Source organism: Lissotriton helveticus, chromosome 5_1, assembly GCF_964261635.1.
Source record: "Lissotriton helveticus chromosome 5_1, aLisHel1.1, whole genome shotgun sequence".
Taxonomy (NCBI): domain Eukaryota; kingdom Metazoa; phylum Chordata; class Amphibia; order Caudata; family Salamandridae; genus Lissotriton; species Lissotriton helveticus.
Genome location: NC_136065.1, coordinates 1,694,138,905 through 1,694,165,878, shown reverse-complemented (window position 1 = coordinate 1,694,165,878; position 26,974 = coordinate 1,694,138,905). Strand labels below are relative to the sequence as shown.

The 26,974-nt window shown below is 47.9% G+C and overlaps 1 protein-coding gene across 2 annotated transcripts in view; it reads left to right on the top strand.

Annotated features, from left to right (window-relative positions):
- The window catches only part of REC8 (REC8 meiotic recombination protein), a 690,516-nt gene that overhangs the window by 71,334 nt on the left and 592,208 nt on the right, over nucleotides 1–26,974 (top strand). For both annotated transcript variants that reach the window (XM_078644950.1, XM_078644952.1), the window contains one exon: nucleotides 13,284–13,407. In XM_078644950.1, the coding sequence (XP_078501076.1) occupies nucleotides 13,284–13,407 (124 nt within the window). The remainder of the gene's footprint in view (nucleotides 1–13,283; nucleotides 13,408–26,974) is intronic.

Genomic DNA, 26,974 nt, shown 5'->3' with positions numbered 1-26,974 from the left:
ACTTTGAGGTTAGCACGTGGTCAGTCGAAGTACAACACATACCATGAACATTGTCGGATCATACGCAGGTGAAACTGGTATTAGAAATACCCACCCATGACCCTATACAATATACCTGGAGGTTCAGGCCCACATCCATGCTTGATCCAGTATTTAAGGAGAGAATGCACACTGCCACACTCTAAAACTTCAAGAATAATGTGGGATCTGTGACGTGGGACAGACACTCTCTGAGGCATTCAAGGTTACCACTTTTGTTACCAGGTTACAGGTTACCAATTGGTCCCAAGTCCTACCCATAGCGGTGGACATTTACTAGATCCCATTTTCTCTAATTTAGAGAAGGCGGCTGTGAATAGCCCTATTCCCATCCCCTGGTCCGACCATTTGCTAGTTGGAATGTCATTACCCCTGAAGAATATTTCAGGAATACTGGCTAATCACCCGGTATACAAGCGTCCTTGGCGGAAACTGCGCCTGGATGATTTCCATACCCTGCTTATATCTAATCCCCTAGACCTGGGTGACGACACAGAAACGGGGTATGAGAGGTTCTGTGCGTGGTTAACTAAATCTCTGGACACCTAATCCCGGCCGGTTGGTCCAAAAATCGCACACTCCAGTCTAACCCATGGTATAATGACTCCCTAAAAACTCTAAGGAGTTCTTTCAAAAAAGCCGAAAGAAGATGGAGGAAAACTTATGACTCTAAAACAAAAAATCAGTACACCTCAGCTCAAAAAATTTATCATAGGGCGGTCTGCAGGATACGAGCTGCATACTACGCCGAGGAGATAAGAAACAGTCCGAACCCCTCAAAATCGATTTTTAAAATCCTGAAAGACCTCAGTACAAAAAAGGAGGCAAAACAGACACCGATATCCGAAACTCACTGTGAGGAGCTAGCATCCTTCTTCACAGAGAAGGTTCGCACTATTTATAGATCCTTTATATCCAGTGACCGGCCTATCACTCCGAGGGCTGAGGTGATCCCTGGGAGAAGTGAGCATGCCAACAAACTCATGATAATTCCGGAAATTAGTCACAAAGTATTTAACAAACTATGCGGAAAAATCAAATCCGGCTCTCCCGCTGACCCTTTAAAACCAGCCCACTTTAGGGAAGCGCCTACCTTCATTCTTGAACCTCTCCGACAGATTATTAACTCTTCTTTGGAATCAGCTACGATACCAGCTAGCTGGAAACAAGCCTGGGTCTCACCCATTATAAAAAAACCTACTCTAGACCCCACTAAGCCGGGGAATTTCAGGCTCATCTCCCTGCTCCCTTGGCCTGCGAAGGTAACCGAAGCATATGTCAATAATATTCTTACCATCTTCCTCCAATCCAACAATATTCTGGACGTCTCTCAGCGCGGCTTTCGAGCCGGCCACAGTACCGAGACAGCGCTCCTATGCGTGACAGAGCATCTGCGGGCCTCTTTGGACTCGGGTCAAACGGCGGCACTGATCCTGTTGGATCTAAGTGCCGCCTTTGATACGGTCTGGCATGTGATCTTGCTGCACCGGCTGGAAGAAGCGGGGGTTGAAGGTCAAGCGCTGGAATGGTTCAGAGCCTTCCTCAAAGGTAGATCCTTCCGGGTCTCCACTCCACCGTTTCTCTCCAAAGCACACAACATTGAGCAGGGAGTACCCCAGAGTTTGGCTTTAAGCCCCACGCTTCTCAATCTCTACGTTCAGCCACTGGCTGCGGTCGCTAAGCTATGGGATCTAGCGATGGTCTCATACGCTGACAATACGCAGCTAGTGGTGGCCCTGACGGAGGATAACTTCCATAATGCCATCAGATTTAAAGGCAGCCTTAAGGCCGTATCAGACTGGATGACATTTAACTGTCTGCAGCTCAATGCTAGTAAAACGGAGGATTTGCTAGCAGGGAAAATGTGTCAGCTTGGGGAGAAAACTGGTGGCCCGATTCCCTGGGGAACTTCCCCCGTCCTAAAACTGAGGTAAAAAATCTCAGGGTATGCATTGACTCCTCCCTCAGCTTCTGTACTCACACTAAGAAAACGGCAGCCACATGTTTTGGGATTCTATGGAATCTCAAACCTATTTTGAAATTCTTTGACCCTCACACCCGCCAGCTCATAGCGCAATCTACTGTCCTTTCCCGCATAGACTACGCTAGCTCCCTGCTACTAGGAGCAAATCAGGCAGAGTTTAAAAGGATGCAGCGGGTCCAAAATGCGGCAGCATGAAGTCTGGTCGGCCTACCCCGCTTTCTTCCGGTTGCAAGTACCTTGAATAAACTTCATTGGTTGCCAGTAGCCAAAAGGATTCAATTCAAGGATCTTTGCTTATCTTTTAAAATCATAAAACTGGACATTTCACCTATGATAGGATCATTACTCACCCCATATGTGCCCCCTCGAGCCCTGCGATTGTAAGGTCAGAACCTCGTGGTTGTCCCACGTGTGAAACGCTCAAGGATGGGCGGACGTTCCTTTCGTTTCATGGCTGCTAAACTATGGAATTCCCTGCCATCCCGGATACATGACTTAAACGATCTGCTGTGTTTCAGGAAAGCCATCAAAACCTACCTTTTCCCCTAGATGGTTATGGTTATGTTATGGCCTACTGTACTACTGGCGACAGATGTTCTTGTCTGTTTTTTGGTAAGCGCCGGGACGCCCCTTAGCTGGGGCAGCTGAGCGCTATATAAGCTCTACTAACATAACATAACATAACATAACATAACCACTAGAGGAGTCTGATAGGTACCCAAGCGCAAGTGTTACTCCAGACTATAGAACAGAATATTTGACACCTTTAAGCAGAACATGAGTCTGCCCCTAGGCACCACGTGTTGGCTGTCATTCGGGAACAGGTCACAAATTATATAGAAATGGCAGAGCAGGAGGTATGCCACCTGTCTAGGCGAGGGCTTTTGGAGAGGGAGGTCACCCAGTCTGAAACCTGGCAACCAAATTGAAAGAACTTTGGGCACGCACCCATATTACAACTATATCCTCGACTTGCTTATGCCGGAAAACCTCCTACAAATTTGAGTCTTAGCGGCCGCCCTCATTAATTCATATTTATGTAAAATACTGGCCACTAGACTCCAGCCACTCCTTACATATATGGTGCTACTCGATCAACAGTGTGCAATCTCCACACTCTCTTTGCGCTCCTCCACCGATTGGACCCATTATTGCTGACAGCGGCGGTACTATTGGATACCTCCAAAGCTTTTGATTCCATAGAATAGACATATAAGTTTACGGTCTTGCAACGTATGGGGATCCCTCAGGCATTCACCAAATTGATATGCCTGTTATATACTAGTCCACTGGCACGAGTGCAGATCAATACTAACCCATCAGTACTGCTACACATATACAGAGTAACAGGACAGGGATGCCCGTTATCCCCGATTTTATTTGCGCTAGCTTTGGAACCCCTGGCATGTGTGATCCGACAGTGGCACGCGGGAGCTGCGCTTCGATTTTCTCAGCACCCACTTGTGATATCGTATGATGACAATATGGTGGTACTGTATGTCAGAGACCCGGGCACTCACTTAGCACCAATTATACAAGAATACATCAGCTACAAGCGATACTCTGGTCTAAGCAGCAACTGGTCGAAATCCACTAAATTTCCACTGACCCTGTCCACTTTGCCTTTTCAACTGGACTTCCCTTTCGAGTGGAGTACAGACCCGGTTAAATATTTGGGAGTCTGGATACATAGAGACATCCAATACAATTATGGTAGGGCAATTTTTAAATTTAAGAACCAGGGAAATGGTCGCAATTAGCATTGTCACTAGCCGACAGGATAGCACTAATGAAAATGATAATACTGCCCCAGTTTCTATATCTTTTCATTAATATACTCATTACACTAATCCTGCATTTGTTCACAACACTCCGATTGCACATGATAACCCTGGCCTGCGCTGGCAAGCAGCATAGAATCAGTTGGGACACACTCACACTATCATATGGTCAGGGGGATTCGGAGCCTCAGATCGACATCTCTACTATTTGTGTGGACCGACAACATCTCTACTATTTGTGTGGACAGGCACAATTTTCTCACTATTGGTTTTGCCCCCCTCCATATCTCCTCCACTTAATAATAAAAAGCGATGATGCGCATCCTATTCCGCTTGATGACATTCTACAGTATAGATGTCAAGAGAGAACCTGGGAGGAAATTAATAACATTCACTGTACCACGAGAGTATGGAATATGCTGTGCATATGCCCCAGTATTCCAGTTACTTTGTCACCCGAACATCTCAGTCACCCAGGAGAAAGGGCACTCACCGCGCTTGAGAAACAAGGTCTAAAGAAAATTGGGGCTTTGTTGTACCCTCAATTCCAGCTAAACCTACAGCTCTTAGTGCGCTACAGACAATGCAGACTGGCACCACACACAGGAGACTTGTTACAAAGTTATATAGTGGTTCGCAACGGGACAAACAGAGGGTAGCACCCACTGCCTTTGAAAAATAGACCGCTCCCCTAGACACACCTTTAAGTCCGAAACATTCTGCTGTGTGTTAACAGGTATGCTCGCTCACACCCAATTGTAATATGAGAATATTCCATTTGAATTTCTTGCAACAAATGTATTATACGCCTGTAAGATTGTTTGAATATCAATTGCGTGTGGATGCCAATTGTGTGCGTTGTGGTGCTGAAGATGCAGATATTCTGCATCTTGCTAGGCGATGTGTGTGGTTCTGGGAGAGGGTTACGACTGCTCTCACTGATACGGTACTGGAGCTTGTGGTGTACACCCCTCAGATGTGTTTACTTTGCCTGGTTAAGCCATTACCACCCGCAAATCGCAAATATGTAGCGGTGGTGCTCCTTCTGGCGAAAGGGAGGGTTGCGATACTCTGGGGAAAAGAAGCCTGTTCCCTAGACTGCCCATATGGCTTAAGGACATAGAATACTGTAAGGAGCAACTTGAACTGTATGCAGAACTAGTGCTGAAACCCTTTAGACCTAAGGATACATGGGGTCATTTTACGGCTTACTTACTGTCCAGCTCTGATGAAACTTAAACATGAAAATATGTAGATAAATCTAGTTTTTGGTACTTAGATCTGTGTTATCTACACTTGTCTCTGGGGTGACGTGCGGCAAAAATACGCAAAATGCAAGGAATGTATACCACGTAATGGCAGAGAGTTTACTCCCTGTGGTGTACGTTGTTAAAACTCAATAAACAGAATAAATAAAAAATAAAATAAAATGGTATTTTTTTTATCTTGGTGGTGCTCTCTCCAGGGATTGCAATAGCCTAATGTGTTTTAGTATTTTTTTAAGGTTGCTCAGCAAGGCACCTAAGTGGTTTGTGTTTGCACCTGATCTATCGTCTATTATGTCCCACCTTAGATTAAAGTCTCCTTTCAAAATTCTGTGCCCCACTGTGAAGTCAGCCTGTGTATTTATAAATCATATTAGGAATTTAGTCTGTCCAACATCTGGGGTATATACCATGGCTATTATAGTGCGTCTGACTTATAGCTTTCCTAAAACCTTAAAATATCTCCCCTTTTTGTGTTTATAAGCAGGAGGAGCAGAACCCAAACACTTACTAAAAAAGCTGTTGTGCTTCGTTCCAGCGAACAATATGAAAGTAATTGTGTATTGCTTGTTTCTAAGACAAAACTCATCCTGTTTTCACATGTGAGTTTACTGTAAGGCTATAAATATCAAACATCCCTTGCCAAAGAAAAGACCACATTTTTGTTATCATTTTGGGGGGGGGGGGGACACGCCCTTTCATGTTCACCAAGACAAATCTAACTTTCATGTATATTGAGTGTGTGCTTGGGCTTTAACTGTGACAGTACATCCTGCCACAATCCCCATGAATTCTAACCCTCTCTCAGCTGCAGATCTTGTGAATGTTGACCAAATTAGATCCTGTCCACCCCATCTGTGTCTCCTAACTTACCCTAAACATAACCCCAACACTCAATTACCCAAATACAAGCTGGAGTAATGAAAAAAAAAGTTGGCAAATTAGCATTGTGAAAGGGAGGTATCAGTGTGTGCTATTAGCATGGGGGCTATGAGGCACTAAGTGTTGGAGGGGGTACAATAGTCATCTTAGGCCCCTCTGCAAGTAAGTCACATGGCTAATTTCTACTGTGGCTCAAGTTAGAAAGGTTACTCTCAGACCACATCCTTCCTCCTCAAGTCCCACCCTCAAAGATGTTAAATAAGCATAAGCATCAAAGCTGTTCAACACATAATCAGGGCTTGAAAATTCCACTTGCCCACTCACATTGTCGAGCAAGATTTATTCAGGATTAACTATTTTTAGGGAATACTCGGAAAGGGTGAGCTGAAAATCCTCTACCTTCAAGGAAGACAAACTGACTTTTGACCTCTGTCTCTGAAAGCAGAGCAAATGTGACAAGATAACAAGATTTAAAGGCATCTTTATTGCTCACATAGTGAAAGAGCAATAAAAATATTGTTAAATCTTGTTATCTTATCACATTTGGCTAGTGACCTCCTAGACGATGAACCTTGAAATCTTTGCTGCTGGTCTGGTTGCTCCAGACTGGCCCTTGCTCCCTTCCAAAAGAGGGGCACCCCGGACTCTCCTAGTCCGCACCAGACGCTTTCTCCACTCACCGCATGGGTTGCCTTTGCCAAGGCCTGTTGACGCCGATTCCGGATCCAACACCGCCGACAGCGAGAGCCTGCGTGGGACAGCTCGTGCCTCCATCCTGGTCGTCGAAGACGCCTCTTAGTCCACGTGGCTGCAGAGTCAAGCGTCCACTCTTCACCTGATCGCGACGACGACATCTGGTTCCTTCCTGGTTCCACTCCAGTCACTGGCAAGTGACTGTGAACATTGTCCCCTCTGCTTTCAGGTCCTCTACTTCACCGATCCACCCTTGGATCGCACCGGACATCTTCCTCCTGGTCGCCTGCAGCATCTTTTCTTTCAGGCTCCATTGACTTCAACGCAGAAACCCGACACGACTTCGCACCTATGCACCCGCAGCCCGTGGGTGAGGTAACGAGAGCATTTCGGTGCTCAAGGGTAGCTTGACTCTCCTAGTGTCCAGTTTCACAGTCGTTTTAGTCCTAACTAGTCAGGATTGTCCGTACTTACCTTTTACTTGAACTGTACTGTCCATAGACGTTGTTACGCATCCCGCGTGTGAGTTCACACTCTGCACCCGCGTCCCGTGGGCCTCCTATTACTTACCTAAGGTTAGGATAGCGTAGTCCCAGCGGTCCTGCAGCCTCTGGACAGCTCCATTTCTTCTATCAACTCTCACATTCCATTTACGTAGTATATGGTTTGCCGTGCCCCTAGGGCACCATTGTAATTTTGTGCAACTTGTCGTATTTTTCCTAAGAGATTGTCATGTGCTTAGCCCTCTGACCTCATAAAGAGTTCAGAGGTGTTTGTTATTAATAAATATATTGTTTATTTTCATAACAACCTGTGTGGTGTCCTTTCATGGTGGTGACTGTGGGCGCCATTTTGGGCTGGGCAGCTGGCCTGAACACCTCAGCCACTCCCCCTGACCGCATCACTATTTAGATGGCCCCTTTCCGTCAGCGCAGCGGGCGCGACGTAAGCGCGCCGGAGTCGCGCCAGAGTTAAGCCCGTCTGCGGCCGGTCGGGGCCCGGGCTCGGTCACCATGCCCTTTCTCCACTCAGGTATTCCTCAGCTATTCTTCATTTACTCTGGCACCCTCGTTCACCGCCTGCTTCCTTATTGGAACGCATTGGCTCACTTGGCCTACGCAACCCCACCCCGGTTACCTTGCACCCTGACACTTCTGCCCCTCAGCTCCTTCCTTTCTGTCCTACCCTTACGGTGATGCCCTCTAGATCTACCAACACTCTCCTTGGCACCCCTGACGATCCTAAACCTGGTGCTTCTGCGATCCTTCTTAATACCAGGTCTGCGGTGGGACACCAACTTGAGCTTTTTCATCTGCTCGACTCACGACAGCCCGACCTGCTTTTCCTGACGGAAACATGGTTTAGGGATGATTCGCTCCCATGTTTGCTGTCTATACTTCCTCCCAATTACTCGGCCATTAGGATGGACCGCCCAGGAGGGAAGACGGGGGGCGGCGTGGCCCTAATTACCCGTTCAGACTTCCTTTTTCAAACCCTACCCTCCCCCGTGATTCCGGCCGTGGATTGCCTGGTAGTCCGCTCCACTTCTTTCGGGGTACCTTTAACCTGTATTCTTCTCTACCGCCCGCCCAAATCCACTCCCGAGTTTCTATCAGCCATTGAGGATCTTCTGGCCACGCTTGTGGTGAATAATTCCGCTATACTGTTGCTTGGAGACCTGAACTATTGGCCGAATGACCAGGCGGAAGATACCAGATCCAAGGAGTTTACGGCTTTGCTCACTAGCCTAAACTTCACTCCTCAGCTTCGCACGGCTACCCACATTAAAGGCCACCAACTCGATCAAATCTGGTCTCTTAACATCCCCATGGACCTTCCAACTATCGCCCCGTGTTCCTGGTCCGACCACTCGCTCATCTGCTTCACGGCCGACCTTGGTCGACCGCCCAAACCCCCCCTGCCCAAAAACATCTGGGCCAGAAAATGGGACAAGGCGGTCCTCCCCGCAGTTTGCTCTGCCCTTGCGGCCACCAGTCCTGAGCTCTCCGACCTCCCTCTCCCTACCCAACTTTCCACCGTTAACAACTGGCTGCTAAAGGCGTGCAACTCTACTGTCCCCCTCAAGAGAGTGACCATCAAGCGCGCCCATGCGGCTAACCGTTGGTTTACCCCTGCCTTAAGGGACAAAAAGCTCGCCACCCGCAGAGCTGAACGTGCTTGGCGCCGTTCCTATTGTCCCCAGCTTAAAACTCGCTTCGTTCAGTCTATGAAGGAGTATAAACACGACATCCTAAAAGCTAAGAGGGAGTACTTTTCAGGGAGAATTTTGTCGGCTGACAATCAGTCAAAGGAGATTTTTGCCACGGTCTACGAGCTTGCTGCTTCTGACCGGGCGACCCTCAAAATCCCTCCTTCTCAGACGCTATGCAACACTCTTAGCTCTTATTTCCTTGAAAAGATTGCCCTCATAAAGGCCAACATTCCCCTTTCACCTCCGGACTCCTTCCTTGCCCCCCCTACCCTACCCACCCCCTCTTTCACTGAGTTTCCCCTCCTCACCCGGGATTCTTTGCTTCCCCTCCTGGCCCGGACTACATCGGGATCACCCCTGGATATAGGTCCAGCATTTGCTCTCAAAGAGCTCTTTTCTAATTGCTATTCTCCTCCTTTGACCGTTATTAATCACTCCCTCAGTAGTGGCACTGTTCCCTCTGCACTCAAGTCGGCAGTTGTCATCCCGATTCTGAAAAAGGCAGGGGCGGATCCATCTCTACCCTCCAACTACCGCCCCATCTCTCTCCTCCCTTACCTTGCGAAGGTCTCAGAGGCCCACGTCACCCGGTCTCTCAGTTCCTTCGTAGAATCCACTGGCGCCCTTTCCACCCGACAGGCGGGCTTCCGCCCGCTGCACTCAACTGAGAAGGTGGTGGTGTCAGTGATGGACCAACTTAGGGAGGGGATTGACACTGGCCGGCCACAGGCCCTAGTCCTGTTAGATCTGTCCGCCGCGTTTGACACGGTGGACCACGACATCTTGTTAACCCGTGTCCAAGCGGCGGGCATTGGGGGCACGGCCTTTGCCTGGCTCCGCTCCTTTTTGACCGACAGGGAACAGGCCGTCCAATTGGCTAACTTTAGGGCCCCCCTCGGAAGGTAACCTGTGGAGTACCACAAGGCTCGTCCTTATCTCCTCTATTATTTAATTTATACATTTCACCCCTCATTATTTCTTTACAGCAGATGGAGGTCTCGGTGTTCAATTACGCCGATGACCTCCAACTCATTTTTGACCTCTCATCCTCCCTTTCCTCGTCCACTAATTTCCAAAAGGTTATGACTTTCATCCAAGGGTGGATGAACTGCAACCACCTCAAATTAAATCCGGACAAGACCGAGCTGGTCTTGACGGGGGGTGGTTGCAGCCCTTGGTCCTCTTCCTTCTGGCCCCCTTCTCTCGGTCCCCCCCCCTCCCAGCTCTTAAAGTTAAAACTTTGGGCATTTTCATTAACCCACAGCTTACCCTCCACACTCAGATCAATTCTGTGGTGTCTGCTTGTTTCCTCTCCCTCCGGACCATCCGGAGGGTTTCACGTTTCTTTTCTGCGGCTGCACTTAAGCTCATTCTCATGGCCATGGTGCTGTCGCGCCTTGACTATGGGAATGTTATTCTTAATGGCGCTCCGGCTTACCTCATCCACCGACTTCAACTGATTCAAAATCAGGCGGCTCGCCTGATTTTTGGCCTTTCAAGGTCCAATCATACGACTCCCTTGCTTCAGTCTCTCCACTGGCTCCCTGTGAGGGAGAGGGCGCTTTTCAAGCTGGGCTGTACTACCTATCAGGCCAGAGCTGGGACCGCCCCCACTTTCCTGTGCGAAGCTATCTCCCCTTATGTTCCGCTTAGAGAACTCCGCTCTACCCACCTGTCCCTTCTGTCAGTCCCTCGTTTTAGGAAACAGAAGGCTGGTGGGGCCAGATTTGCCGTGCTGGCCCCATCGTTTTGGAACTCACTCCCACTGTCCCTCAGAATGTCTCCCTCCTATCTGGAGTTCCGTAAGCAATTGAAGACTCTTCTGTTCTCCAGGTCTGTTGCAGCCTAGCTCGTTCCCCACTGACTCTCGGCTATCTAGCGCCATGGAACCGGTTTCGGTATAAGAGCGCTTTACAAATATTTTAAAATTCAAATTCAAATTCAAAATTCAAATTCATCTGGTATTCAAGGGGTTATATTGTGGTAAAACAGCTGGCTTCACATGCCATAACGAGTTTAGCCTAAGACTGCTTTTGTCCATGCTACCACTAGGATAGCTGGTCTATAAGGTTGACTTACAACCAATCACCATAAGGGTTGTTTGGACTGATACAAGGTGATCACCAGAACTAGTGAGCATCATATATCAGGCCAACTTCTCACAAGATTGATGTCCCTTCACTGGGCGAAGAGCTCAGGGTCAAGACTGCTGCCACTGCATTCTGTCGCTCCACTCTCATGTTGTCTGGGCTCGGAGCCTGTGTGGTCAACTTTGTTCGCCGTTGTTGTCGTTGCCTTCTGCGTCGTTTGCTTTTCGGGTATCCTGACTCCTCCCCTTCTGCGTCCAAGGCCTGGTGCCCGACCACTGGCCAGATTCCTCCAGCCAGTCCCATGCTTCCGCTGGAGTCTCGAAAAAATGGGCCCCGTCTTTTGTGGCCACCCTCAATCTGGCGGGGTAGAGCAAGGAATACGGGAGCTCCAGTTCCCTTAGTTGGCGTTTCACGGCCATGTAGTTGCTCCTGCGCTTCTGCGTCAAAGCTGTGTAGTCTGGGAAAAGCATGATTTGTGCCCCATCAACCTTTATCATTCCCAATTTTCTTGCTTCACGCAGGATCACGTCCCTGTCCCTGTAGTTGAGGAGTTTAAACAGGAAGGGTCGTGGGCGCGCTCCCGGCTTGGGCCTCTGCGTTGGTACACGGTGCGCTCTTTCCACTACGAACTGTTCCGATAAGGTACCCCGGGGTAGTAGGTCTCGGAGCCAGGTTTCCGTATATTGTTCAGGATTCTTCCCTTCGTTTCCCTCCGGCAGACCCACCACTCGGATATTGCTGCGCCGGGAGCGCCCTTCTGCATCTTCCGCTCTGTCTTCAAGGGCGTGTATACGGTCGATCATATCCTGCACGACCATAGCATGACTATTTTTGTTTGGTTGGAGTTCTTGAATTGCCTGGCCTTGCGCGGTCACCTTGTCCGCCAGTTTTCTGTGGTCCGCGTGTAAGAGCGTGAAATCGGAGGTTACTCCGGTTTTCCAGGGAAGTTCTAGTTTAGATACACTGCAGTTCTTGTTTGTTGCATTTAAAATGTCAGTTGTTTACCATGTACATTGATGGCAGAAAGTGTTACTGGTTAGGAAGATTGTAGTGCTAATGAATATCAGTGAAGAACCTGCAGAATGTATTTTATCGCAGGCAACCAAGAAGATGTTACAAATAGGTCAGATCAAGTTCTTGTTGGTGCATGGAGATGGCACTCAAGTAATTTATGGTTTGCTATACTAAGAGAGTAGATGTGGCTTAAGCATTTCAAGATCACTTTTTGTGCTTGACACAAGGATAGATGTTAGTGATACCTCTTTGATAAGGTGTTTAATGTCGGGCAGTGAACAGTTGTAAGTAATAATTCGAATTTAAAGACCTCATAGACAATTCTATATTTTATGACTACTACTCTGGAGAATAAAAATACGCAACCCTTACTACTGCTGAACTAGGAACCGTATGCATGGCTACTATCTGTGGTCGGCTGCTTACTACGGAATGTGAGGGGCTTGTACATTGAAGCATTTCCACCAACAATTTTTCTATGGATTTATTTATTACAGCAACCAGCTCGCAATGTTTTCTGCTGTTTTGGAAATCACAGTGCAGGCATCTACTGCTATTGCAAATCTATGATATGGGGACCATACAAAGGCTGTTCTGTCCAGTGCCCTGGGCGTCACTATAAAGCACAGTAAAAAAAATTGCCAAGAAAATGTGAACTTGACATCTCTGTTGAAAACCTGTTGTTTTAAATACCGTGCATATCCTCATCCTCCTCAGATTGAAGCGCTTGATTTATCCTCTGCCTTGAGAAATCTCGAACGGCAATCCATGTATGTTAAGGTGACTCGTACTGGTGAAAAAAGTGTTACTTGCCTTTAAGAATTGCACCACTTACATCTTTCCGCAGAAGCCATGGGGTTTCTACGTGGATAGCAGTGCAGTGTAGTCTCCAAGATATATATGGTATAGCCCCGCAGGGTTTGTTGTGATTTACCTTTCATCCTATATTAAACAATGTTGTGGTTAGAGGCACTTCCTGTTGCTCCTTGATCTGCCACTGAACTGGTCTTCCACAAGGGGCCAATGCTTAGTTGTCCCATATTCTGTCCAAAGTATGTTATTACTAGAGTGACAGAACTATAAAAATCCAGTATTATAAGGTATCTTTGCTTTGCGTCACCACCCTCCTCACTATCTCCTCCTTCTATCTCTCCTGTCACTGCCTCCACTTTAACTCTTTCTCTGTCTTCAGTGCTTTTCCTGTTTTCTGATTCCCTGGTATCTTCTCCCCTCAAGCGTTGCTCAGTGGTGTCCTACCTCTTGTCCATCATGAGGGCACATTCTAACCCTCATTTCCTAATTTCTCTTTGTATTTGTCCTCAGGCCTGCTGGTTTGCTGCTTCCTGATCATCTGTGTATGATGGAAACACTGGAGGATGCACCTGACCCTTTTTTTGGGGTCATGGAAGTGGAACCAGCCCTCCCTAGTCCCATGAACATCCCACAGGTACTTTTGTCCTCGCTTTGAGTGTCCTGTACATGTGCTAGGTGGATGCTGTATTTCTACCTACTACTTACTACCTTTCTTTCCTCTACTCTTTCTCCTTCTCCCCTTTCTTTTCTTCCTTTCCTACATCTTTCTCTCTTCGTCCCTTTTTACTTTCTATTTTTTTTCCACTTTTAGGGAGCTACTTCTTTCTTTATGCTTAAGCACTCAGAGACTGCATGTGTTTTCCAGCGGTCTCTCTTATGTTCTTGTCTCCCCCACATTGCTCTCTCTTGCCTATGTGCTTCTCTTCTCAGCTTCACTTTGCTCTCTCTCGCCCAAACGTTGCTTCCCCCACCCTTGCCCTTTGTGTTGGTTTCCCCCGCCACCTGTGCTTTCCATATTAGTTCTTCCCTCTGGCATTCCCTGCATTGGTTCACCCCAACTGCACCCTCCATGTTGCCCCCCAACCTACTTTTCAAAAACAAATGCTTTTGTCTAATTTGTTTTTATTTTTTATATTTACGGATCAGAAAAATAAAAACAAAAAAGAAAGCCCTTGTGTTTTTTTGTTGATGAGTGCATGAATGATAATGCATATACTTCCTTCCATAATGACACAATCGCTACGGCTGTGTCATACTGTCTTTTTCTCTTGTCCTCTATCTCTTTAGCCATGCTGCACAGCATTGGAGAAGCTGTACAGCATTGTTGAAAACCAATGGCAAAACTCATAGGTCCCAAAGGTGAGACCTATTAGCTTTGCCAGTGCTTATTTTCTTTCTCGCCCTCTTCTTCCTTGACACTACCTATTCTGCTTCATTTCCTCTTCTCCAGCACCTAGCTCTTGCTGAATCTACCCACCTTCTATTCTGTGGTCTCATTTTTTTTCTTTTCCTTCCTCACTCCAAAAATCCCTTCTCTGCATTTCCCCTCTACATCCCTTCTATCATCTTCTCGTTCCCTCCTTTCTCCTACTTGTTTTTCTTTCATTCCCCGCTAACACACTCATTATCGTTCAATTCACTTCAAATGTAATATTGTTTAGTGACATAAAAGTTTGTAAATTACACCTCCATTCATAATTTTGCAAATAAGATCAGTTATTAATACGCTAGAAATAGTTGTAGAAGAACAATAAAAGCAGCCACTCAAAGTCGAAATTAATATTCATCAATCTATATTTATAATATTTTTAAATAGGAAGCCCTGCGTTAACATTAAAACATCAGAAATTTAAAAACAAACTGTGTTTATTTTTACTAAACAATATTAGAATAACCACCTTAAAAAACTGGGAACGCACAGTGGGCTGGAGGTCATTTGAATGCATCACAACAACAAATGTTCATATGTGACTACTTGCACAGCACCTCCCTGAATGTAAGAAGTCTATTTTCTGATAAAGACTTCTAGCTGCAGATTCCTCTCCTTTTGAATATTCCCCAGGGGCCAGACTGGATCTGTAAACTTTTCCTTAGTATCCCTACGTGCTGGAAGAAGGTGCAGTGTGACACGGATGCTGGGACCTGCTCCCTCTCCTGTAACTGAAGTCAAAAATCTGGGCGTATGGCTTGATGATCAACTGTCATTTATTCCCCACATCAAACGTGTCGCGGGAACTTGTTTTGGCGCTTTACAGTGCCTACGGCCCATTTTTAAATTTTTCGACGCGGACACTCGGCAGATTATAGTCCAAGCTATGGTGTTGACCAGATTGGACTATGCCAGCTCCCTGTTTTTGGGTGTTAATCAAGCCGAGTTGGCCCGTCTTCAGCGGATACAAAATACGGCGGCCAGGATGCTGGTCGGCCTCCCTAAATTTGTCTCTGCTCGTAGCACTATCCACGACCTCCACTGGCTCCCAGTAGGCAAAAGAATTAAGTTCAAGGCTTTGTGCCTTACTTTCAAAATTCTTAACTTGGCCTCCCCTCCTATTCTCACCCAGACCATTCTTCACTATGTTCCCTCAAGATCCCTTCGGTCTGCTGGGTCAAATTTGGCCACTGTTCCTCGCTTTAAAAAATCCAGAATGGGCGGCCGTTCCTTTTCGGTGATGGCGGCTACATTGTGGAATTCTTTGCCTGCCTCACTTCGTTGCATCCCTGATCTGCTCCAGTTCAGGAAACAATTAAAAACTCATCTATTCTCCTCTGGTTAGTCTTAGTGTTATCTGGTCCTCTCTGTTGTGTTGTGTGTTCCATCTCCAAAAGCGCCGGGACGCCTCTTGGCTGCGGCATCTGTGCGCTATACAAAATAAAATAACATAACATAACATGCTGTTCTGCTCCAGAATTGACGTGTGGGGGCCTATATAGGCACCACCCCTGTGCGCTGACATCAGTTCCTTTCCTTAACCGCCTCTATTATCAGATCCCGAACTACTTTCCATTTCTCAGAGACCCTTTCCTTCTCACAAATTGATTTTTCAGTGTGTAAGGGATGTTGCAGCGTAAGACAATAGTTTTTAAAACTTGTAAGGACTTTTGTAATCAGATCTCTGTGACAGTACCCCACTAGGTATGCCTGAGGTGTCTGGAGTCAGGCCACATCTCTTAACACCTGTGAAGACTGCGCGTTGATGAACCCGAAAGCCATCAGGAACCACGACTCAAAACTTTGTCACCAAGCACAAGAAGAAGCAGTATTGGGACGGCTCCAATCCCAAAGCTCAATCCCGGTCCCGTTCTTGGAGTCGATGGAACCCCTCTAGAGGCCCATCTTTGTCACTCTTCAAGTCATCCGATAAGCACAAAAAACACAAAAAGTTTAAGTGGAGTTCTGCTCCTTCACGCCATTCCCACTTCCCTGAAGAAACTCGTAGGGCGGCCCAACCGTCTCACTCTAACTGCTGAGCCAATTCTGCAGCGGGTTCAATCAGAATCTGAATTTACAGAGCCTTCAGCCATGCTGCGCCAGATCAAAGAGCTTCGTGGTGCTATGCTCCGACTCTTCAGATTTCTGCCTACTCCCTCTGGCGAGTCTTTGGGCCCCATGAAGCATGAGGTCTTCCACCAGAACTACCAGCGGCAGGTTCACCCTTCGTGCCATCTGGATCCTCTGAGCCACTACTGCCCTTGGCTCCAGCCCTGACGCCACCCCTAGGACCCAAACCCACATCTGCCCCGGGCATATCAATGCTGATGCCGCTCTTGCCTCCTGAGACCTCCAGTTAACACACAATTTGCCAGACGCCATCGCCCTGCTGTAGGCGACCATCCTTTTTTTAATCACAAGACCCTTCTCCAAAGAACCACTATCAGCGATCACCCACAAGACATTCAGAAAATGCCTCTTCTTATCAGCCAGATTGGACCTGCGATCGATCAATGGCTCCTCTTTGTTGGTCAGTTACACTCATGCCCTTTGGATCTCAGTGGCACAATTCCTCACTGGTGTACTGTAAGACCTTTGCCTTGTCTTTTTGAAGCGATTCAAGATGGTTGTTATGTGGCCAAGTTCCCAATCCGTTGTGGCTGGAATACCACTGACTCAATTGTTCAAGCTATTTGCATCAGCATTGCCATTTGTCGCCATGCATGGCTGTGATCGACTGAGTTCTCGGGACATCCAGTTCTTGCTGAAGGACATGCCATTCGGTGGGACTCGCCTGTTTGGGGACAAGGCTGACTCTTCCCTTGAACACTTCAAGAAGAGTAGGGGTCTCTCTGGGCCTCTCTGCCCAGCCTTTCCAGACAAACAATTCCACCATTCCTTTCAGGTCCTCTTGCAGGCTCACAGCCACCCAGTAGGAGACAGAATCCACCAATTCTATGTGGATTGCTCTGCCTTGTCTTTCTTCCCCATTGCACCTTCCACAATCCATTCTGCAACGGACGGAGGACCATCTGTCCATTTTGCAGAACAAAGTGCAAGTCGTTTTGGCCAAAGAGGCAGTAGAGAAGATGCCAGTGCCATAGTAGGATGTGATTGTTAGTCTCGCTACTTTCTGGTGCCCAAGACGGGCAGAGATCTTCACTCTGCTTTATTTTGTGGTTAACAACTTAGACCTAATGCGGCAAGTATAAAGCAGGTACCGTGAGATGGTGAACACTAGCCGTTTAGTGGAGTCTGATCTTAAAACTCGTAGCGCATCTGCAGGTCGCCTAAACAATAGTCTGGGCATAGCAGAGGCAGAAAAACATATAATCGTCTAAAGATTCAGGACTAAGGGAACACGCAGGGCACATTGGAGTTACGGTAGCCCGAGTCCATCCACTTCAGAAAAAAATCAGAGTTAGTGTTCCATACCTGAATTGTAAGTAAAGTGTATGTGCGTGTGGAGGTTCAGTTTAATCCATAAATGCCTTAAATAAAAATACATTTCTGAATCCTAAAAACCGTCCTGTTAGGGTGCCCTGTGATATGACAGCATAACATGAACCCTGATTATGAGCCAAGAACTTCATTTTGAGAAGAGGTACTGCTTTGTTTGTCAGGGATTTGGAGTCGTCCCACATAGCCTTCAGCCCCAAATTCACTAACCAATGACTCACCTCTCTAAACCTGTTCACCCATCCCACTGCTCTATCGAGGTTTTGTAGTTCCTCAACAGCTATTTTTTACGTGGGTCACCAAATGTGATGCAGGGCGCGCAACGAAATTCGTTTTATTTATTTAAATGTTTACTTACCTGTAAAACTCCGTAATCCATACATTACTACACCCCACCCTGCCCCTCCCCCTGCCCACATCACCGCCCTACAGAAACACTTGCTGCCGACCGCTACTGATGACATGTGAATCCTACACCTTGTAGTCGCATTTGCCTTATGTAACATTTTCTATAAACTGATTTACACGTATAAATCATTGTCTCTATGGGGCAGATTTACATTAAAAATGATTCAGTGTGTGCCGCAAGCCATTTGGCTGCGCCACACTAAGTCACTTTCAAAGCACAGGGATGCGACATATTTACAACAATATGTTGCATCTCTGTGCTTCCCCCTGCGCTGGCGCACAAACTGCTGCCATGCGCCTGCCCAGGCACATTCGCACCATGGTGCAAGGATGCCTGCGTCATAGGGAGATTGTTTATATGCAGGAAGGGTTCCCTTCCTGCACATAAACAATCAGAAATGGCTTTTTTCAACTTCCAAGTGTGCTGCATTAGCACACATAGATTCTGCAAAACGTCATTGTTTTACTAATTGTTTATGTGCAGGAAGGGACACATTTGATTTAATAGACTCCAATGTTCTCCATGTAAAATAACAACCCGGACCAACCAGAAGGTTCTATGTGACAACTGACTTGCCTCTTAGTTCACTATTGGCGTTGTTGTCAGGGTGGGTGGAGGTATGAATGTTTCTACGCTCATTTTTTAAAACTATCAGTTGTTAAAAATACTTATGAATGCACAGATATAATCTGATTTACTATGGTGAAATGCATCTGCATGTTAATGAAATACACTTTTTTGAATTTTTAAGAAACGTTATCATATTTTTTACACGTTTGTTGCGAAAGGTCTTAAAAAGCATAACGCTTTCCTAAAGTTAAGTGGTGCGGTACACCTTATTTGTTTCTTCTCTTTTACTCCAGTTAGAGTAAATAAATGCTTGCCGTGCATTTAACATCTTCCTGAATGTTACTGCTCAATCACGTAAACAACAACCCTCTGCAGTAGTTCTGCTGGGGGCCACATATGAAGGACAAAAGGTCTGCACTTTGTGTATCACTGCTCTAAGGAAAATAGTGTCATTGACACAATCTACTAGAAGTGTACAAAATAATATTCATCCAAATGCTATGGAAGAACTACAACCATCAATAAAACAGTAGAAAGCACCTGAGAACTTAATCACCCAAATGCAATCTCCAGTATCGAAGCCTGAAGTGCAGCCGAAGACCTGAAACGTATAGCGTCAACCTCCTCAACCACTACAGGAGCAATACTTAAACGCTACTGTCCAAAATGATCCCTCCACCTAGATGGAAAATGCCCTCCATACCCAATTTAAAAAGAGCAATAAACCAGAAAAACAAACATCAAGTGCCCATTACCAACATTGGCAACATTTAAGCAAATTGTAATCTCTGCTAACCCCAAATTCACTCGTAAATAAGAACCTTTCTTACTTTTATAACAAAATCACTAGTAAAAGAAAAAGGATAATTATCATTATCACTGAATCTAATCTCCAAGTACTCCTAAAACCATCAACATGGCTGATGAAACGAATTTCTGAAATGGGCTGCAGCGGGGAGCACGCTTAGGTTCCAGCTGGCCAGGCGTAAGGCAGATGAGAAAGCTCAGGAAGCGGCGCTAGCATGGGAGATCCTAGTCCAGGCTCTTAGGGACAGTGCAGTAGAGAGTGAAGAAGAGGAGGAAATAGTAGACCCAGGGGCCCCGGGGGAAGCGGTTCTACTCCCAGCACTAACACCGGACACACACACCCAATAATTGACATCAAATCCCGAGACTACCAACACAACTGAGTATGCGACCACCGAATATAGGCACAGACACCAGGGGGGCAGGGAGGGGGGGAGAAGATATACTAATCCAGTTATAACTGAGGGCTCATCAACCCACTGCTGGACGATGAGGAAAAGAAGGTTTGGAAAAGTTAAAAGCGGAGGGCGGTGGACCGCTGAGAACGTCTGTACCAGGAGATTGAGAATGTATTCTTAATGATTAATTGCCGCCCGGCCTCCGGGATGCGGGTTATAAGGCTGTGTACGTAATGACTGGACATAACGAAGGTATTTAAGGTCCCGCACAAATTTCTTGCACGTATGTTGTATACCTGGCATTGAACTCTGCAATAAAAATAGTTTTACAAAAAAAAAAAAAAAACCATGGCTGATGAATGGTACCTTTAGGTCATTATCTTCCCTTTGCACAAATATATACCAGCCATGGGCAATATCTTGAGAACAATATCCCATGCATATATTTGCTTTTATCAAACAAACAAACTACGATGTTCAACACACTCATGGCATTCCTGCACCAGAAAACAAACAAATACATTACACAAAGCATTGTGAAGGATGTTGAGATGCCAATGATCAACTCTGTACAGAAAACATACTCACATGCTCAAATTCAGGTGTTTTTCTAATTTTAATCAAGCTTTCTGAATATAAATGCATAAAAACTCACTAATTCAAGATTATTCCACATAAGATCTCAAGGTAAATTGAGGGAAAAATGTATTGCCTGTACATTTTGATCCACCAATGGAAAGGACAATCCTTATAATTTAATCACACTAATGGGGATATCCCCACTTCTTGATTATTTTGAAGATACCTGAGTGGGTCGCATCATCTAATCTAATAATGAGGAGAACCCAGGTTCCACTTCCAGTAGTGGAATTGTTACGAAAGCACTAGAGACAATCAGGCAAAAACCAGCATGCAAGTGAATAGTGGCATAATTAATTCCAAGCTGAACTTGGAGAAATCACCCCACTCTCTATCAGTTCAACGACATTTTAAAAGGGAACAAGGCTACCAAGAAGTTTGACAACATTTCCCTTCTCTAAATGTCTATGCTTTAGTTGCCCAAATGGAACAGTCCAATGCATGCTATGTTATGTACAAAAAGTAAAAATGTTTAACGTTGTTAGGGGCATACACTACCTGGAATCCATAGCCTACACCCTATTGTAACAAACAAAGCGAAGTTCCAGAGTCAATACATTTCTTAATTGAAGAACACAAATAAACCACAATCCCTACTCAGTAAAAGAAAACACAGCTGCACCTATTATCAACAGTTACTGATAAAATTACAGTAAAACCAAGCAAAAAAGCATGTCTGTACACATGCCAAACCTTAATTAAGCAATATATATCTGAAAGAGACACGTTAGTGATAGATTCCTTACCTTAGAATATCCCCAGGCGTCAGACTGGATCTGGAATATTTTGCACAGCAATACCCCTGCGTGCCGGCAGGCGTCGTTCGCGGCTCCGCGTCCGTCGTCGGCGTCGTTAGCGCCGGAATGACGTCGTCGGAGTACTTAGACGCCGCCCATGCGCGCTGACGTCAGTTCTTCTTTTTTCCGCGCCAGCTAGCGCAGATCCGGAGAAGCTCTACCCCTTAGTCTTTTTTGACTGAACTTTTTTTTGATCTTTTGATCATTTCTCAACTTGAGTCTTCGACTCTGACGGTGCCAGTAGGGATTCCCGGGTTTAAACCCTGTTCCAAGTGCAACCGACTGATGTCGGTTACCGACCCCCATCGCCGGTGCCTCAAGTGTTTAGGCCTCGACCACGACGACCGCACCTGTTCCGACTGCCGGGCCCTGACGTCGAAGGCTAGGCGGGAGCGGTCCCGCAAGCGGCTCGAGCTCCGGCATTCGGCCCGCGCCGCGCCGCTCCAGGTCCCGGTCCCACAGGAGGTCGAGGGACCGGTCGCAGGGTCGGAGTCCTCGAAGCTCCGGAAGTGGACACCGGTCGTCGGGATTCAAGTCCTCAGGTAAGAGGCATGAGAGGTCGGAGAGGCATCATCGTTCCTCCGACCCACCCCGACCTTCGCACGATGCGGCCGGGGGTTCGGGTGACACCACCCACACGGCTCCGACGGAGTCGCAGGCGTCGCCGCCTGCCCCACACCTTCGGGTCCCTGGGCATGACGCGACGCCGGAGGAGGTTGAGCGGTACCTCATGGCCATGAGGTCCCTCCCTTCTCCGCCGGGTCCCGTGGCGCCTCCGGGCTTAACGGTCCTGGCTGGAGGCCCTAGCGGGTCGGGGGCTTTGGCCCCGACGCCGTCGGGTGCTTCGGCCCCGGCGCCGCCGGCGACTTCGGTCCCGGCGCCGCAGGACCTCACCGGATCCGCTTCCGGATCCGGGTCGTCGCCGGTCGACCTCACCGTCGCCGGCCCCGCGGGTGTCGCCCCCGGCGCCCACTGTGGACGCCGTCCCCAATCTTCCCATCGGTCCGACTCTAGCGCCGGAGCGGCGCCGCTGGGCGCCGCTTCAGACGGCCTTTGGAGATTTTTATTTCCATGAGAAGGCCCCGTCTGTTGACCCTGTTCTACAGGAGACGGGTGACGAGGGTGATTGGGAGGGGTCTGCGGATCCTCTGGCACAGGAGTGCCAGTCTCCAGAGGACTGGACATATGAGCTTGGGGAGGCCAGTGGTATTGACACTTCGCCAGGCACTGGATTTGTCTCCCCTCCCACCGTGGCTACGGAGGAGGGGGCTGCTTACAGTGTAGTGTTGACGAGGGCGCCAAGGCCTTAAACCTTGAGCTCCCCATCGCGGCCGCGAGGACTAACCTCCTCACTGAGGTCCTTAAACCGCAGGCAAGCTCCAGTGAGCCCCTGCTGCCGTTTAATGAGGCCTTGTGTGACTTTCTTGTGGGCACTTGGTCCACAGGTCCGCCTGCGGATAGGAACGTGGCCAGACGCTACCGCCCGGTCCCGGGCGACCCTTGCTTTTTGTCCACCCATCCCACCCCCGAGAGTCTGGTTATCCAGGCCTCTACTTCCCAGACCGCATTCCCGACGGCTCCGCCCGATCGGGAATCCAAGAGGTACGAACAGTTCGGGAAGAAGGTGTTCTCGTCCCTGAGTTTGGGACTGCGGTCTGTAAATACCGCATGCCTCTTGGGCCGCTACACCCACACCCTGTGGGACACGGTCGCGGACGTGCTGCCACAATGTCCGGAGGAGGTCCGGGCTAAACTCACCCAAGCCCTTGCGGAGGGTCGAGATGCAGCGCGATATTCCATCCGGTGTGGGCTGGATACCACGGACTCACTGGGCAGGGCGATGGCAACGACGGTGGCGGTTCGACGCCACGCCTGGTTGAGGACCGCCAACTTTTCGGCCGATGTCCAGGCCACTCTTCTTGACATGCCGTTCGATGGCCGTCGCCTCTTTGGCGACAAGGCAGACCATGCGCTTGAGCGTTTTAAGGACTCCAGGGTTACGGCCAAGTCCTTGGGCTTCTCGGCCACACCCCAGCAATCGGGTGCCTTTCGCTCCTTTCGTGGACACGGAAGGGGCGCCCCCACACGTGCTGCCAGCCACGCACCGCAGAATGTTCAACAGCGCGGTGGCGGCTGTGGAAACCGCCGTGGCGGCGGTCGGGGACAACGGCGAGGCCAGTCCCCACCTCCCTCCGCAGCACCTGCCTCAAAACCTTCCTAGTCCGTGTTTTCAGGCCCATGTGACGCCAGTGGGGGGCAGGGTTCGCCATCACCTCTTCCACTGGCGCACTGTCACGTCGGACAGGTGGGTGCTGCAAATCGTCCGTAGGGGCTACTCCCTCCCCTTCGAGGCGACCCCTCCAGCCATGCCACCGCAATTCCACCACGTGTCGGGGGATCACTTGCAACTTCTGCAAAAGGAAGTCACGGCCCTCTTGGCCAAGGGGGCCATCTAGCGCGTTCCTGGGCCAGAAGTAGGGTGTGGTTGTTACTCCCACTAATTTCTGGTACCCAAGAAGGGCAAAGGGGGCCTATGCCCTATCTTGGATCTACGGAACGTCAACGGCTTCCTCCGGAAGGAGAAGTTCAAGATGCTGACTTTGGCTCAGGTCCTAGCTTCCCTGGACCCCGGAGACTGGATGGTAGCGTTGGACTTGCAGGACGCCTATTTTCACATCCCCGTCCTGCCGGCCCACCGACGTTACCTGCGGTTCACGGTAGGCCACGAGCACTTTCAGTTTACCGTGCTCCCCTGCGTCCTTACCAGCGCCCCACGGGTGTTCACAAAAGTGATGGCGGCGGTCGCAGCTCATCTGCGCAGGTTAGGGCTGTCAGTCTTCCCCTACCTCGACGACTGGTTGTTGAAGGCGGGCTCGCCCCAGACAGTCGTCAGCCACCTCCAGACTACGGCCGACCTCCTGCACTTGCTGGGGTTCTCCATAAACGTGCCGAAGTCGCACCTGTGTCCCTCTCAGAAGCTCCTCTTCATCGGAGCGGTTCTAGACTCGGCGCAGTTTCGGGTTTATCCTCCCGAACAGCGGGTTCGGGATATTCAGGCTCGGCGCAGTTTCGGGTTTATCCTCCCGAACAGCGGGTTCGGGATATTCAGGCTCTGATTCCGATCTTTCAGCCTTTATCCCGAGTCTCGGTCAGGTTGACGCTGCGGCTTCTGGGGCTGATGGCCTCCTGCATCCTTCTAGTGCATCACGCCCGGTGGCGGATGCGGGCTCTGCAGTGGGACCTGAAGTTTCAGTGGGCCCAGCATCAGGGCAACTTATCCGATCATGTCTTGATCTCGGAGGGCACTGCAAGACAGTTGCAGTGGTGGCTCACTGACCGCGATTGGGTCAGTGGCAGATCCCTCTCCCTACCCCACCCGGAGCACGTGGTTGTGACGGACGCGTCCCTCCAGGGCTGGGGAAGCCACATGGGAGAGGCGGAGATCAGAGGCCTCTGGTCTCCGGCGGAGTCCCGGCTCCATATCAACCTTCTCGAGCTGCGGGCGATCCGAGTAGCACTGAAGGCATTCCTCCCCTCTGTCCGGGGGAGTGTAGTGCAGGTGTTCACGGACAACACCACCGCCATGTGGTACTGCAACAAACAGGGCGGGGTGGGGTCGTGGACCCTATGCCAGGAGGCTCTACGCCTCTGGCAGTGGCTGGAACATCAGGGCGTGACCCTGGTGGTTCAACACCTGGCAGGTTCTCTGAATGCCAGGGCGGACTAACTCAGCCGTCGGTGCATGATGGATCACGAATGGCGTCTGAACTCGGACGTGGCGCAAGGTCTCTTTCAGCAATGGGGAGAGCCTTGTGTGGTATTCCATGACTTGATGTCATATGGAATCTTTCTATGTCATTTGGAATACTCTGTGTAACTTAGAATGTTTTCCCTTGATATTATTACTGTTACTGTATTGCTGATGCTGTGAGGACTTCTCCTGCTACCTGTGGTTGTTAAGCTGTTCTTCATATGAATAAATCCACTTGGACCTAGTTCCTGTGTAGTCTGAATTACTACATAATTACTGGCGACGTTGGGAGCAGTGGATTTCTGAAGACAGCGTTCACCTGTTTTCTTCATTTTAAATGCAAAGGACATTAAAGGAAAGTTCTTCCTTTTCAGCGCTAAGAAGCTCCTTCACGCATTTTTCAGCCATAAAGGACTTATTGGGCAGTACTTCTCAAACGTAAGTGAGCCTCTTTCAGACGGTGAGCCTTTTTTCAGACTGTTACTACGCTACGCTTCCTCTATCCTCACCCAATTTCTGGCTTTCATTACTGATCACCCAATGTCTGGCTTTCATTACTGATACTCGACCGCATTTATCGAGCGGTTTTCACTCTTAAAATCCGAAGTTTTGTCTACTTGCACGCTTTTCTCTGGCTTGTTTATTTTCAAAAGTATACTCAAGAACTCACCTTGAGCCTCGAGCGTCCATGAGTTCATTTGCTTCACCGACCATTTGCGCTGCATTCTGGGATACCAGCGTCACCATGCACGTCATCGCGCACAATTAGACGCTCACGGCGGCCATTTTGGTGCAGTTTGAAGCAAAAGCTTCGTGTTTTCTTGAATTTAAAGTGTAAATTGGAAATTGTTTTCACGAATCTTCAAAACGCTTTGCTGCAACTCTCCACGGTGATTTGCACACCCTCTTGAAACACTTTCCTGCAAATCTCCACGGTGATTTGCACACCTTTTTAAAAAAAAAAAAAAGAAAAAAAAAAAAGAAGTATAAAAACTTTTCTGTTTCTACATTCATTTACTTAGTTATTTATACTGCTTTAATAGTATTCTATTGTATCTTGTTATTGATTGTTATTGCCAAGATGTCTAATATTGCAGCACCACCCCATTTTCTTCAAGTTGCAGGTGATCCTCCTATAGAATGGGACCTTTGGTTTCCTATGTTTATTGCTTATGTGGATGTCTTAGAAAAAGAGGATTGCTCTGCAAAAAGGAAACTTGCTCTTTTAAGGCATTGTCTCGGTGGTGCAGGAATAAAGGAATTTAATAATAATACCACCTTTGGAGGATGCTGGTGACTTAGATGTATTTAATAAAGCTTCTAAACAGATGAAGATTCGGTTTGGTAGAAGGATAAACACTGTGATGGAAAGGTTTAAATTCTATTCTCGTAAACAGGAATCTGATGAAACAATCGAAGATTATGTCGCAGCGTTACGTTCACTTGCTTGCACCTGTTCCTTCGAAATCATATGAGCAAGTCCTCAGGGATCAAATCATGATGAGGACGAAAAGTAAAAAGATCCAAGAAAGACTCTGGTTAGGGACTGAGACTACATTAGCTGCAGTAGTAAATATAGCCAAAGGTATAGAACATTCTGAAATATTTGTTTCTGAAATTAGAGGGAAAAATCAGAAAACACATGTTCCTGAAGTTGAAGTAGCTATTGTTAAAAATCAAACCAGTTATCCCACTTCGAGTGCTTTCAACACTAAACCCAGCTTCAAAAAAGAATATGCAAGAAATGCGAATGACAATAGGAGTTTTGTTAAGAGAGGTATGATATTATGCTATAGATGTGGTAGTTCCAACCATGTTGGCAATTACAAGGGTTGTCCTGCTTGGGACAAAGTGTGCATCAAATGCAAGAAAAAAGGGCATTTTGGTAATGTGTGTAAGTCTGGTCAAAAAATGTATTACATTTCACCTGAAGAAGAAGAAG